This window comes from Crocodylus porosus, unplaced genomic scaffold (genome assembly GCF_001723895.1).
Source record: "Crocodylus porosus isolate Cpor-Errol unplaced genomic scaffold, CroPor_comp1, whole genome shotgun sequence".
NCBI classification, from domain to species: Eukaryota; Metazoa; Chordata; order Crocodylia; family Crocodylidae; genus Crocodylus; species Crocodylus porosus.
The window spans coordinates 38630916-38647050 of NW_017728911.1; the positions used below are offsets into that span (position 1 = coordinate 38630916).

The 16135-nt window shown below is 42.1% G+C and overlaps 1 protein-coding gene across 4 annotated transcripts in view; it reads left to right on the top strand.

Annotated features, from left to right (window-relative positions):
• The first annotated feature begins 53 nt into the window (after positions 1 to 53).
• The window catches only part of IQCH (IQ motif containing H), a 110811-nt gene continuing 94729 nt past the window's right edge, over positions 54 to 16135 (top strand). For 2 of the 4 annotated variants that reach the window (XR_002100831.1, XM_019533856.1), the window contains exons 1-5: positions 54 to 289; positions 2774 to 2896; positions 3254 to 3351; positions 3788 to 3899; positions 9033 to 9152. Coding sequence is in view for 3 of the 4 variants with exons in the window: in XM_019533856.1 (XP_019389401.1) it covers positions 167 to 289; positions 2774 to 2896; positions 3254 to 3351; positions 3788 to 3899; positions 9033 to 9152 (576 nt within the window). In the remaining variant the exon portion in view is untranslated. Of the gene's footprint in view, positions 290 to 2773; positions 2897 to 3253; positions 3352 to 3787; positions 3900 to 9032; positions 9153 to 16135 lie in introns of those variants that run through there. The other 2 variants (XM_019533857.1, XM_019533858.1) reach the window with 2 other exon arrangements.

Below are 16135 nucleotides of genomic sequence, written 5' to 3' on the forward strand. Positions count from 1 at the left end.
TCCGGCCGGGCGGCCGGTACCATGTGGACTAGGGTGGAGTGCCACGGGCGGGGGGCTGCTGAAAGGGCAGGGGTGCTGCCGCTGAGGCAAAGGTGGGAGGAGAAGCCGCAGACACCCCGCTGAGCCGCCCCAAGGGAACCCTTCCTCCCCCCCGGAAAGAGATGGTATGGTACGGTCCGGGCCGCGTCCCGTTGCTAGGCGCCGCGGTCACGTGCCCCGCCTGCACCCTCCTCCCGCTGCCCGGGCCGGGGCCACCATGGCTGACGTCATCGGGCCCATCCTGGTGCAGGTAGGTGCGAGGGGGGTGCCCCTTCCCAGGAACCTTTGCGGCATTGCCCTGCCTGAACTCCCGTGAGCCTCAGCGCTGCCCCCAGGCCTGTGGCTCGGGGCGGCCTGGGCCTGGGGGAGCTCGTGCGGGACTGGGGCGGCGGAGGTCGGGGCAGGGCCTGCTGGGAGCAGGGGGGCGGCCTAGATTTCCCTGCCGAGCTCCTTCCTACCCCGGGGACTTTCCTGGCGGCCCCTGGCTTGTGTCCTGCTTGCCTGTGGTCTCTGTCAATGAGATGCCAAACCGGGCGTTGAAATCGATACGCCGTTGTCAGACGCGGAGGCTTTCCTGCCATAGCCGTGGGAGCGCCGGACCCCCCTCAACCAAGCTGCGATCGTCACGGGGGCTGCAGCAGAGTTTAACGGCTGTACGGCACGTTTCTCCCCCGTGCATCTCGGCTTTTTGATGGGAGACCCTCGCTGTGGCCAAATCGGGGTCGGTTGAAAACTCCCGTCAAATCGGAGCTGGTTGAAATGGGCGATGCCGTCAGATGGAAGGAGATGTGAGACATGAACGGGCTTGCTCCCAAACGCTGCTGACAGTGCAGGCTCGGTCCAGCTGCAGAACGTTGGATTGCACCCCCCTCACTAGGGAGCACAAGATCCAGCCGCAGTCGTATTCCCGTTCCCTTCTGCAAATGGATCACCATAATGGAGACGGAGAGGGAGCAGGGGACATATTCACAAGCGACATGTTGGTGGAGTGCAAAATCTAGAGTGTGTAGTGCTAAAACGATACTGTTTATTTTCATACCTTTCCCTGAGCCTGATGAAGAGCGCATGAGCCCGAAAGCTTGCAGAAAAAGATAATTTTTTTTTTTTGCAATTTCCCAGTTAATCTAACGGAAGGTATCATTTTAGCACCAAGTGCTCTAGATTTTTGCATTTCCTTTTGTCCCAGACCAACACAGATACCACATACAGCCCTGAAACATGTTGATGAAGAGAATTAGTATGTAGTGGAGGACAGTGTGCTAGTAAACCAGTGGGAGGGATCCTTGATACCATGTGTGTAGGGGCTAAGCAGTCAAGGGGGCATCTGAGGCAGCCCCAGGGACTGAAGTTATTATTATTGGACTGTTCTGTCACAAAAACATTTTAGCTTCAAGCCACATGCTATGGCAGTGGCTCTCAACCTCTTCAGTCTGAAGGGAAATGAGCATTCCCTCTCGCTATGTCCTACTCTGTTTTTGAATCTTAACAGCGCGATTCTGCTGTTATAAAGAGCTAAGACAGACCACAGTGGATGTTTTTAACACTCTGGATTCCTATTTTAATCTCTGGACTTTCCTTGTGTAGGTGTACACACTTCTAACTGTGCTAATACTGAGCAGCACCCTGTAGCACCCTTAAAAGGATCTCGCAGCCGCCCAGGGTGCCACCATGTCAGTTAAGAATCACTGCTGTATGGGAATCTGAGGAATATGTGTCACACTGGTAATTCAACCTGTCCTCATTGGTTTAGGGCTGCCAGTGGTTTCAAGTGAAGGAGTGTTAACTGAAACTGGTACTGCCTGACAACCCAAGAGTCCAAAGAGTTCTCTTCCTTTTAAAATGACTTTAGTCCTACATGGTTTCTCAAGAGGTATTTTTTCCTTTGTAGTGCTTATAGTCATATACAGAAAACAATGCACCTCTCATTGGTGACTGTACTGGCTCCTTGACAGCTTCTAGGTAAAAGTGGCTGGCTTACCAGGTTGTAGGAGAGGTGGGTGAGGCACTGTAGTACTAGTAACTGATGGGATGGATTGAGAAATGTCTGACCAAGGGATGAAGGGAAATTGACTCTCAGCCTTCTTCCCATAAACCCATGCACTCTTTTCAGATGCAAAAGGAAATTCTTCTTATCCAAGACTAAAGCAGCTTCTCTTTCTGTGAATAGCATCACCAACAGCTCAGCAAGCCAGCTGAGTGGCCTACCTAGAGTGGGAAGGGATTCTACCGGGAAAATCAGTTGGATCCCACTGACATTCGACTGCATACTACAGGCTTTGTGTTTTGTCCATTTAGATCGTATCTTCTTTGAGCCAAAACCAAGTGGAGTACTAAGGCCTTGATTCTACGTGGCTTCTCTGGTGGCACTGGCATGGCTATACAGCACAAGACAGCACCATGCAGAGGCACCCTATGCCAACTCTTTGGCATTAAGTCCAGAAATTGGAAGCAATGCAGCTGCATTCGTGCAGCTCTCAGTAGACCTGGGCAACACATCCTCACTGCTGAAGTTCACCCACATCCTTCTCCGGTTCTGTTGTAGGATGCATCTCATCATCCAGGTTTTTCCACTGTCAACTCTAGGAGCCCTTGGCAAAGACATCCCTTGTCTCTGTCATGTAGCTGCAGAGCTGAAGAGATCATGAAGAAATTTGTTTCCTATGCTTAGGAACTGTTCTGCTTGGCATGATACTTGCATGTGTTAAGGAGATATGTGTGATTTATGATTTTCCAGGTTCAAGAAGACCTTCGCCAGCTTAAGAGAAAACTTGCAGTTATCAACCTTGAAGGAAGTCAAAATGTCCTGGATGTTCGTAATCTTGAAACAGCCATTGAAAGAACAGAAATTGGGTTAAAAGTAAGTAGAGCTGTGGAACAGGAACAACTTATCACCATTGGAGTTTTCATCAGTAATTCGTTGTAAACACATAGGGTCAAATATAGTTCTTTGTAAATTCTGTTGGTTAATGAGAAAAAAAAGAGGCCCAAGCACTGTATTTCAGGCCACAATTGTTCTTTTTGGGTGGTCAGAGTCAACTGGCCTTAGGGCTGATAGCGTTATTCAGGACATGCTATAATTGTTCAGATATGCATTGCCTGTCATGTCTTTTTCACTTAATTACAAGTCCAGAATGTTAAGCTAATTGAGCCAAGTGAGATGAGTGTCCCCATCTCCCCTGTAATAGTCTAAACATGATTTTTTTTTCTTGAACAGAAACATGCTGAGAATTATTTCAATGCCATAAACAGACAAGTGTTAACTGTTCCTTTTACTGATCAGAAGGAAGCGTGTTCAAAACAACTCTATAAATGGTAAGTACAAAAGCCTTTTTATTGGGGAGACAGGAGTACAAACTTCATGTTGTCAGAGTCCTATGGAGAGAGAAGAGAAGCAGCTACATGCTTACGTTGATGATCAAAACACTTACAGGGGTGTGAATTCTTGGTGCCAACTCTGGGTACATGAAGTGTCACCATAGTGGTTACCGAGAAATACCTTGCATTGCTGACATTGTAGTCATCTGTGGATTGTTATTTGATACTTTACAAAAAGTTAAAGAATAATAGACTAACATGTAGTTTTGTGTAGGTATAGTAAGCTCTTCTTTTAACTTGTGTAACTGCTTTTTGGCTAAGCAAAAATGTCCATAAAACAATAGTAGTTTAAACTTAATCAGATGGAAGTAGTACAAGTTTTATAGGTAAAATCAAAGCAAATCTTGTAACTTTTTGTTTCTTTCTATATTAGGGAGCCTCCTAAGGATGCTGCTCAAAAACAGTTAATTTTACCACTGGTACGTGTTAAACCTCTGACTGCCCAGCCCTGGAGCAAGACAGCATGTGCTTCTCCAAGATCACAGGTCTGAAATAACCTATTGCTACTGGGGCAAATAGACTGCGTATAAGTATTGGAGACTGGGCCCTAAAAAGTTACCCAGAATCCTGGAGTCTTAGTTAAATTATGGGATCTAGTGCCAAGCAATTTCATTTAGGTATATTTTGTTTCTACTCCAAACTCTGCAGGGATTCTGTTTCAGATAGAATTTTTCCTGTTACTTTTTTTTCATCATTCTGAAGTGGCAAGTCAGAGTGACAGAGTCCCAGGGTGGCATCTTCAAAACAAAATCCACCTTTTCAAAACAAGCAAGGCAAATGTAAACAAATTTAACAAAATTTAAACAAATTTAATCAGCATGTGGAGTAAAATCTCTGTTTCAACTATAAGGTGATTTTTTGGACTCCTAAGGGACCATGAATATGACACTCTGCGAGACCTTTTTTTAAAGAATCAGTGTTCAGGTTGCAACTGTGCTTTAATTCTCCTGGTTTCTGGTTTGAGTTGCAACTTTCCCACTACCTTAATAGGTCTCTGTGCATCAAAATCTTACTAGTTTATGCTTTGAAAGGAATACAAGTTTTATGCTAACTACTGCAAACACAACTTATGCTCTATCACACAGCCTGCAATTTAAATGCAAAAAATGGTGACCCTCAAAATTGTTTTTAGAATCTCTCGGAAACAACAGTGTGCCCTAGAAAATGATCGGACACTGTCTTTTATAAAGATACATGTATCATGAAAAATTATCACAGGCCAAGCAGTCTGTAATCTTTGTATAATCCATGGGTTTTCAACTGTTCTATGCATGGGTGAACTTAATTTAGAGCAGGGCACATACTATGTCCTACCCTGGCTTTCCCTTGGGGGCTTTGGAGCCCCATTGTCCTTTCATTTCTGATATCTGTGACATCTGCTTAAAAATGCATATCCACAGACGCACAGGATAGCCCTAATTTCCCATTCTAAAGTAAATGACAAACAGTGCTGTTTTGCCAGCTGTTCTACATGCCTAGCATGCCAACATAAAAGCTTTTATTATTAAATAGTTGTGATATCCAGCTGGGAAATTACCACCTATAATTCCCTGTTTCCTGTCTTTTTAAACTAGGTGATCCCCACTTGCCTCTACAAGCAGATTTGGTTTTATTTTTTTTAAATACATGTTGGCATTTTCAGGATTCCTTTCCATGTGAAGTAAGTGTTCAGTTTACAAAGCTTTATAACTTGCTAGGGGACTTAATCATATTTTGGCCTACTTTATTTAACCTGTTGCTTGAAGGGATCAAGTTTCAAGTACATAGTTTGGGCTTTGAAAGAAATAATTCAGATAGCAATAAATCAGTAGTTTGTGGTCAGTAGCAGGCTGTGTGATAGAGCATAAGTTGTGTTTGCAGTAGTTAGCATAAAACAAGATTGCCATCAAATTACCACAGACGATATTTTCACATACACATTGTTAGAGTACTTGCCATATGCCAAATAGCCTGGCCGCAGATGTGCTGGTATACTCATGGAATTATTATTTACACACGGATACAATACTTCTGAATCCTGGCAACAGCAGGATGTGGTGGTGTTAGCCCAGCTAATATGGAACATCATGATGCATTGTCACTACTGGAGTCCTTGATTGTAGTTGCGTTTATTCTCCCAATTAAGCTTGAGAGATTTGCACATGCATCTCCTATTAGTGTGGATTGGACGCAGGAATGCTAGGAAAGACATCAATGTCTGTATTGGTGAGAAATCCAGTTCAGACATATTTGAAATAAACCCTGCTGAGTTGAAAAGTTCTTGAACCGAGTCTTTTGTTTTTCTTTTTGAAAACTGAAACTTTTATGGCATCCTAAAAACACAATGGGAGTTCCCTGTTCTCTCCTCCTTTTATGGCACATGACTCATTAATATTAATAGATTATAGTTGTGAATGAAGAAAATAGGCTCTGGAGTACTGTAAAACATGTGAAAGCTGTTTGTTGTTAGGCATGAGAATTAGCTTGAGCACAGCCAACATGCTGCTTGTTTCAGAGACTAATATGCTGTAATCTGGGTGAAGTTCACCCACCATGAAGTGGCTTTTGCACCAACAAAGAAATGACACTTGAATTGTTCCACTGCATTGTAATCTCCAAGGTACATGGTTCTGTGACTAGCAAGCAAGTGTGTACAAAGAAATGTGAGTCTACCAAGTCATCTCATTCTAGTGCATTAGCAGTAAATGGGGTTAGCAAACGCATCCAAGCTTCTCCTGGTTGCTCACGTCCATCTGTCTTTTACTGTTGAAATACTGCTCAGTTTACCCAACCAGAACTCATGATACCATGTCTTTCCCCTGTTGCTTCCCTCCCTTTGGCCCAAAGACACCAGAGGGTTTCCTAAGACATCTTCCATTTTTCTGCTCAGCTTGTGACCATGGCACATACCATCCATAACTATTCTTCCTACAAACTGGAATAAGTCATGCAGAGTGTGGTTGGAAGGGTTTCACCTAAGTCGCTTGCATGGCTAGTTCTAGATGTGCAGTATGCCATTTGTCTTCCTATACTGCTTCTTGTTCCATATCGTAACAATTGAGGCTTCGGCCTGACTTCAGACTAACAGAGCCCACTGTCTCCCTCCACCCTAACAATAGAGTCCAGAGGTTTGGAAGAGCATAGGAGTTAGAAATGGAAAGATCTGTTAGACACTTAGTCCATCTCCCTTCAAACACAGTATTGTTCCCTGCAGTACCTTTGAGTTTAGAAAGTAGCTTTCATCAGCTTTCTTTATTAAGCATTTCAATTCTCATTATCCCGAGTGGAATCTGCCAGTGAGACATTTATCATTTTGCTGTCAGCCTGTGACTGGGGAGTTTGCATTGCGAGTTGTCTCCTGTTTTTAATTGAGAAGATCTTCAGAAAAAAACCTTAGCATCTTTTCCCTCCAATCCTTGTTTAATAGCACAAGCAGTTTCCTTTTTGTACGGTGGTGCAGTATGGTAATAAAATAAATACCACAAAATCACTGATGAGGTGAAAATTGAACTTTCTGCCTCTGTGCAGCCATGTAGGTAAAAGAGTAATTGGCTTGGATAATAACTTTTGTTCTTAACACACCAAAGTCTAAATGAGCATCACATTTGATACATCTGCTTGTAATTACCATCAGAAGAAGAGGGAAGCATCGTTCAGATAAATTCAAACATGTTAGTGTATTAATAAATTAAATTGCTATCTCTTCTTACTAGGTAGAAAAATACCTTCTAAATAGTATCTTAAACTTACACAGATTTATTTTGCTTTTCAAAAATTGATATCCCCTTAAATCCTCTCTTGTTTTTACTTGGTAGAAACAGCAATGGTACGTTCCTGCCTCTAACTACATTATTCATTTAGCTAGATCGTATATACTGACAATGTGCTTTTCCATTCCTGTGTTCAGATAATGGGAATTATGCACATACGAGCCAGATCCTTAGCTGCTGTAATCTGGTCGTTAGTAATATGCCAATTTGTGCCCGTTAAGGATCTTCCTGCATTCATCCGTTGGTGAAAACACTCATGTTGGTGGCAGAGGCAATTTAGCATTGTTACTTCAGTGGAACTATTGGGAGATATTACAACTCTTGGTACAGATCCAAACGCTTTGTTCTATCTTTCAGTGCAGCTACAATGCTAAGTCAAATGTTTTTACACAGATAATTTTATGCTCAGTGTTCAAATCAAATGTTTGACACAGATAACTTTATACAAAATAATTGCATCTATTAGATTCCTTTAAATATGAAGACATTATTTTAAAAGCTGTTTTTGCATATTTTCTATTATTTAGGATTTCCTTTACCCTTATTTTTGTCAGCAGAACAGCTTGATTCATTCCACACAGCTGAAATAAGACATCAAAAAAATGTGTTTTAATTCTTGTATCTATAACGGTTATTTCTTTTATCGTTTACTGACTAAGCAAGTGCTTTACCTGCACTGAGCCAATGGGCTATAGCTGGTCCAAGGAAGCAGTTCTGGTGCATCAGGTCAATGATCCCTGAATTAAAGTAGCTGGCAAGCTTAGCCATAATAGATGACACTATTACTCTCAACTGTTTTAACAATTCAGTTTTAACCCAGTTTAACTAATCACAATGCATACTTGCCACATCCCATTAATACGGGCCTGATTCAGCAAAATGCGTCAGCATGTGCTTAAGGAGAAAATAAATGTACTCATCAAGGAGATCGTATGTTTAAAAATCCTGATTTGCTTTGTGTCCTGAGCTACACTTATGAAGTATATGAATATATCTATGAATATTAGCTAATCTTGTACCCACTGAAATTATATATTGAGGAGGACTGTTGATTTCAAGGAGTACCAAATTGGGGCAGATGGTACGTTTCGAGCTATATTTTAAACCTTGCCTATACATTTTCTTGCTACCTTTAGAGTAGTTTGATTGATTTATTTTCTGTTTGACTACATTAACTCAAATGTTGCCTATGCAGATGCATGATGTTCTTATTAAATGCTTGCTATAGCCTTATTATGAAGATGTAGTCTGGTGTTTGCAAATCCAGTCTTGGATTTGTCTGTGACATTGCTGAAAATAAAGTGTCCCTGTTAACAGAATGAGAGTGCATGTTACCTGATCAGATGTAATATGTTCATATTTGATTGGCCAATTCTTTTATTTGGATAGTGACAAGTAACTCTCATCAGCCTTAGTAAATTGTATTAATATCCATGGAGGGGGGCTTTTATTCAAGACGTTTCCTTTTGGAAATAGGAGTAGATGTTCATTGATTGCATGTATGATGTGGACTGTATGTCATTTCTATCACTTACTTGGATCAGAACAAATATATACTTATATCTGGAATGCAATAAGACTATACAATAAATTATTCCAGGAGAAGTTTGGTGGAATGATATTTGTGAGTAGCTGTTTTGCTCTCCTTCATCTCAGTTGTTAAATAATCTGACCACAAGTACATTTTTCATTGTTTGCCTGATTGTAGAGATTGGTGAATAATGGCAATCAAATCATTGACAAATTTCCCATCCCTTGGCAAATTTATTATTATGAACATTTTCCTCTGTGCAATCACTTCTTGTTTTAAGCATTTGAGTTTACATAGTAAACATATTTTTAAAATACGCATAATATTCTTTGTTTCAGCACAAGCTTGCCAGGCACGTGAAAATCGGGTATGATTCAGAACACGCCAGTAACAAAGATCTTTTAAATCAGAAGTATGGAATCAGCTTACCACTTATAAATCAAAGAAAATCAGCTCCAGTGAGTAGCTTAAATTATTTTAATGCCCTTTATCAATATTATCATGACACTAGGAAAGCTGAAAGAGTCTTATGCCTAAAATATGGTTTTAAATAGAAATATCTCACTATTTTCTCTTTTTTTGAAGTTCCTGCATTTTATTAACATGTCAGCTATGACCAGGCAGTAAAATACAGTAGCACAGCAATGCTCTCTTTAGAGCAACAGGGACTCAGTCCCGGAAAGACTTATACATGCACTTCAGTCTGTTCACTCTGAGTAGTTCCATTAAAATTAGCTAAGTAGATCATGTGCCTAAACCTTCGTAGGACTGGGACCTATGGGATTTTGGGCCTGATCCAAAGCCCACTGAAGGAAATAGAAAGATTTCTATTGACACTAGTGAATTTTTGAATGATTCTTTTGTTTTTAGGGCAAGAAGAAATTCCATTTTCAAGCTTCCCAGGGGACTATTATAAATAAGTGAAAGAATACATGTGCAGTACTTTACATTTTGCTGTTATTTTCTCAGCTGACATTTCTTTTGACAGTAACCCTAACAACAACCTGGTGTAATTCTGGAGATCAGTGTTACTAAATGAATGCACAGATGCCACACAGCTTAGCTTAAATTGCAAGACTCCCAAAGGAACAGGGTGAACTTAAACGCCATTAGCCCCTGAGTTCGTCAGTGTTGCTGGTGGTAGTGATGTCCTTTTATCCAATAGTTGGAGCACCCTCTGGGATGGAAGACATGCCTTTTATCCTCCCCCTGCCTGAAAGGACTTGGACATACATCTCACACTTCGGAGACAGTGCTCCCACTGCCAGGTTACAGGGTTGGGGCACTTGACCTTACGTATAAAATACTAAATCACACATTCAAGGAAAGATCAGAAGCTTAGTCCTTCCCCGCTTCTCTGGAGAGTTCCGTTATCACCTTCTATGCAATCTTTCTGTCTCTTTGGCCTGGTCAATATTTATGCTTTGTAAGAATAGTTTTTCTTTACCTCAACCATGGTTCTTTTTTTTGAATGACTGAGTAAGCATTAGCACCATGTTTTCCACAAACGATGCTTTTTTATTTAATATGCACAGACTTATCATTCCAAAGATCAATTGCACTCACAATTTCAGTTTGGTGTTATGGTCCACATGGAGGATCATGCCCAATGATCATGCACAACTACTCTCTTTTACAATTTCATTTATGTAACAGAAGCATCATGCAGCAAGCTCTGTGCTGAACGAGAAATTCTAGGGTGTTTGGTTTTAAACAACATAAACAGCGTCTGTGAATAGCACAGTTGTGGGCTGCCTCTTATAAAAAAAATGATTTTTGAAAGCCGTTGCCCAGACTAAGAGGTGATTTGTCTAACCCTGTGATATAGAGTTAATTAGGGGAAAAAAAGCATCATGGCTAATAGCTTTTTAGAACCACTGTAAAATGCTCACAGAGAGGAATATTATCCGACTGCAGTGAGCCATGTGTTTTACCACTTTCATTGAGATGTACTGATCAGAGAAAACTTCTTGATGTTGATGTAAATGACAAACATTAGTGTGAATTAGTCAAGCTATCTGATACATATTTACAGTTGCTAAGAAACTGGTGTATGCAACATGGAGATGGACTAAATACCCAGTTAGGTCATTTTCATCTCTAATTTACAACTTCCCAACAGCTGTATTTAAGCAGTAACTCTCAATTTTTGAATCTCAAGAATGATCAGTTTTCAGACGATGTTCTAGTTGCTGTTGAGATTTAATCAAAACCGATTGAAAGTGGGAAGGGTTTTTGTGCCTGCACGTGTGGATTTTTTTCAAAGTTGGTTTTATCATGAGATGTTGGTTACAATATTATCCATAAGGCTTAATTACAAAAGCAATGTTAACAGTAATGAAACTGTAGCTACTATTGCTGCATAATTAAAATAAAACACATACTCGCAGAGCTGGGACTAGAACAATGGTCTAGCTTTTTTTTTTTAAAAAAAGGAGGCCTCTGCCACTGTAGTTAGGGGAAGAACTCAGTTGCCACCTACTGAAAAGCCCTGATTCTTTCTAATCGGTGATCAGCCGATAGAGGGCAACGTGTATACACACAGTCCTGAACTGGCTCCCTCTAAAGTCAATGGCAAAAGGACTCCTCTTCAAGTAACTGCATGCTAGATTTGGAGAAAACTATTTACAGCAGAAGCTGATATGACTTTGCTTAACTTCAGCCTCACTTCTTCATAGATGGTCAGCACCTGAGTTCTTAGAGAAGTTGAGCCAAAAGTTTGTGTTCAAAGCAGTAATAGCAAGCTGGTATTTTGAGCTGATGGGAGAGGAAAGATACTGGATGAGCCCGTTTCAAACTGGGAGATGATTTTTAATGACCTGCCACTTAAAACTTGCTTTGCCAGATAGTTTTCAAACTGTTCTCAGGTGTCATTATTTGACAGAGGAATAAATGAGCGGCTTCCCAAGTCTGATGTTAGATTTTGTAACAGTAACTGAGTGCAGGTCTTAACTCTGGAGCTGCTCCTGCCTGTCTGTACTTTTGTCACCGTTGCCTGGACTTGTCTGTCCGAGTGCTGCTCCTTTCTCTCGTGTAACATTTTGCACGTACTTAAAATCAGGCAGGGGGTGTAGTCCAGCTTTAAGCAACACGGACACTTTGGGCATCGCATTCTTGCTGCGTAAGCTCTGCACAGGCAAATGAAACATGATAGTATATGACCATTAAATATGCACACTTCCCACAGAGCATCCAGCAAAACACTCTCTGATGAGAGTTGCTGCAAAAATAACTCTTAGTGCTGTGACACAGAGATTCACAGCTGTACTTTTTGTTTCTGTTGAATTTCTGTTCAGCTGTGGAATTATACCAGCATTTTGGACCCTGTCCTTATAAATGAATATATGCTGTAATGTAAACTTAGAACCTTTTAATTTATTCATGAGGTAGAATTTAATGCTATGGTGATTTCTGCTTTTTATGTGTTGTATCTTGTGCCTTCTTTTTTTTTCCTTTTTGCTAACTTACTTCAATTGTGGCTGAACCAATAATAGCCTTCTCATTCATTCACCAGGCATGTATGTTTATAATCTCACTTTCTATTGCTGAAAGCATATTCATTTCCGAGATCATAAAGTAATGCAAATCCTAACAGTTCTTCTTAATTTGAAATGATTCGAAGAATCAAGAGAAGAAAAAGGAACAAAAGACCTCAGAACCTAGAAGCGCCGTCCGTGCATATGGCTGCAATTACAGTCAAAACATAACTTGGCTCCGGTAGCAGAATTAGATTTAAACAAATTGATGTTACACTACAGTAATTCAAAATGAGCTTACTGCGTTCGTAACCCAGAACAAGAAGCACCGTGAATTAATAAACTTCTCTTGTCACTAAAAATAAAAAAGGGAATAATTGGAGAGATGGAGTTAACTTAACAGATGACTACAGTCAGCATCCTTTCAACCTAGAAATGGGAATGTGAAGGTCACCCCCATCTCGGCTGACAAACAGAACATTTTGTTGGTAAACAAATTAATCTTTTGAAAGGTCACCATTTGTTTTAAGTTTTTATCCAGTTCTTGTCATCTGGAATCGGAGATTGACTGTCATTTCGCTAGGCAGGGGTGCAGCCGAAGCTGCCGAAGCTGCTTCTGTACATATCAGCATTCCTTGACAAAACTCGGTGCCTGATTGTGATGCTATGGGCTGCTGGTTTACAGCTGTCTCTGGACAAGAATGGAGGCCCACCCCTGAATTCCAATAAGATGGGCCTGCATATTCTGCCTCATGTAAGCTGGCCCTTTGCCCACAAGTAAAATGTATTGTAGTTCAAGCCAGCAATTATCTTTCTTACTTCCTTCTGTGCTGCTTCTGTTCCCTTTTTCAAAAAACAGATGTGGCATTCACCAAAGTTCTGCAGCTATTCTCTTCCACACCTGCTATGGCAGGATTTTGACAGAGGTAGATTTTAGGAAACCTAGCAGTAGGCCATCAACGCTGATTTCTCAGATAGCAATTTAAAGGACTAGAGCCGATTTATTTTTTTCCCAGGCAGAGGGAAAGTGAGCAGTTCAGAGCTCTGTCTGATTTATTTAATGGACCTGTTTGATATATTATGATGATGATGATGCTCTAGCAGTTCCATATTTAATCTTGCATCACCTTTTCCATTTATAACAGAGTTGTGTATGCTTTAGATGCACATAACCTCTCATTTTTCATTAATAATGCTCCCTGCTAGAATATACATTGGAATAAAGAGGGTAAATTTCAATTTTCCAGATAATTTTCTAAAAATAAAATGGGGAAACCTCTTAAAAATCTTCCTTCCTTCATTCCTGTACAAAGCTTCTAATGCCTCCACTGAATTCAGTGCAAATGTTGTTGTTAATCTGAAGGCCACCCCCACTACATTCCTGATGTCACTTCTAGGGGCACACAGAAGTAGGGTTACCATACATCTGGGTTTTCCCAGACATGTCCTCTTTTTGGGTCTTCCTGTCTCTGTCAGGGCAGTCTTTCTAAAATATCAACACATGTCGGACTTGGGGTTTTCCCTGGTGCTGGGCTGCAGCAGGGCGGGGGAAGCGCCTGCTCCTCCAGCAGGGGAGGGGCAGCAGGGAGCTGCATGGCTGGGCCACACCGGTGCCTGTGCTCACAGGGGCAGGCAGCCGGGAGATGCTTTTAGGGCTGGGGGGAGCAGAGGGCTGCGGGTTGGGAGTGAAGGGCACCGACAGGGCTGGTGGGGCGGGCAGGGGACTGCAGATCAGGAGTGAGAGGGGCAGGGGACTGCAGGGTGGGAGGGGCATTGGCAGGAGTGAGGGGCACTGGGAGAGCTGGGGGGCCAGGGGGCTGTGGGTTGGGAGTGAAGGGCGCTGGCAGGGCTGGTGGGGGGTGGCCCAGGGGACTGCAGGTTGGGAGTGAGGGGCATTGGCAGGAGTGAGGGGCACTGGGAGGGCTGGGGGGGACTGTAGTTTGGCAGTGAGGGGCACCAGGGCAGATGGGGGACTGTGGGTCGGGAGCGCAGGGAGCAGGCAGTGCCAGGGGGCTGTGGGCTGGGAGTGAGGGGCGTCAGCATGGTCTGGGGGGGCTGTGGCTTGGGAGTGAGGGACAGGGGGAGGGCAGGGCATGGGCATATCACTGCCCCCTCAATCATATTACCACCCCCCGACAGATGTCCTGTTTTTTGAAACTGGAAATATGGTAACCCTCCACAGAAGGAATCCTAGAGGCCCTTGAAAACAACTTTTAACATATTATCTCATTCATCGTCATAATGGCTCCGTTTTTCACCACGGAAACTGATGGACTGTTTGATCCTCGTGGAGACTTTCTATCTTCCATTGCTGCCCCTAGAGCCACTGTTCTGTACGTTTACCAGCACAAAGGTTGTGCCAGTATAGAAGTTAAGGTTAAGAAGTTAAGGTTGAGTTAAGATCCCTCCTGCAAACTTTCCTCTGTTGTGATGCACACCAAAACGCTCGACAGCACTTTAGCTCCTGGTGTGCTGTGGTGTGTCATGCTGGCCAGCATCAATTCAGTATTTCCTTGCACTCCCCATCTGTCTGAATGCATCTTTTACTGAGATGGGGAATTCCTTGAGGAAGGAGCAGCCTTTTTGATGTCTGTTTTAGAGTGTCTTGTCATCTGGGGGTCTGGTCCAGGATTAGACGGGTACCAGACAGGTAAAACAAATGAGAATGATGCATTGTATGTGCCCTGCTGGACTTGTATATGGAGTGAGATTTATGGAGTCAGATAGTATCTTGCAGCCATCATTTGCTATTTGTATAATGTTGTATAGGGTTTATAATGTTTTATAATGATTGTCTGCTTGGTACCTCCATTCAATCGATAGATTAATGCCAATAGATTTGCCCTAGTTATAAAATTACCTCATAGATGAATTTTAATTTGGCTTTGGGTGCAAATCTAAATGCAGCTTTAACTGTGGGATCTGTAGAGGTGTGTGCACATACTTGTGTGCATATGCATGTTTATACATATAGATACATAAATGTTTTTAGGCTAAATACTGCTATTTTGATAACAAAGGAAACAAATAGTGGACTAATGGGAAAATCCCTGCTGCGTTAAAACGAGTACTCCATTTAAAATGTAGCAAAGGAAAAATAAAGTAGAAGAGTTGTATCCACAAGAGAAACGCACTTTAAAAAGGCTAATAGAATTGTTTTTCTTGTGTCCCAGGTTAATTATACTCAGAAGTGCTTGAGATGGAAAAAATAGTTTTGCAACATACTCTGGGCATACTATACAATGCAGTATATAGTTAATTTGTAGTGCAGTCTTAGTCTGCACTACAAATTAAGTGCTAGCTCTTAGCCTTTGAAAACTGTACTTTAAAGGTACCCATCGTGAACAAGTACACTGGGTGTGCTGACTTCAGATAGAAATACCTTCTGAATCACGCTGTCTGCAGCACACAATATGAGATAGATGATATTATTCATGGAGAAAAAAATGTCTGATCTTCTAATCAACTTTGTATTAAATCATTCAGGGGTCAATTGTAACCTCCTCTGAGCCTGAACTGTGCTGTGAAGGTGGGAGAGGAGGCATCCAGAGGCTACCTTATTGGGCCTGATTTTCTTCTGCCTGGTGATCTGGAGACTGTCTTCAGGGGAGTCAGAGATCTGATTCCAGTGTGAGCAGACATGCTCCAGCTGCTAGTGTTAGTCCAGCTGGCTTAGATGCCAGTGGCAGTGAATGCTTCAACATGGGTCAGCTGCCTGAGTAAGCGCCCCGTGTCCTGGGCAGACTTGCCTAGTCTGAACTGACACCATGCCACCCTGTCTTCACTGAGGTGGTTACATGAGACCACACCAGAGTGAACTCCTACGTGGTTCCCATCGGTCATTTTCCTGAACCAACCCTACTAGTTACAGAGCTGGACATGGTCTTCATATCTACACTGCGTTTGCTTTTTGAATTTAGACGATCTCTGTCCTTGAATGCTGCAGGGAAATCTTCTTTGGATTA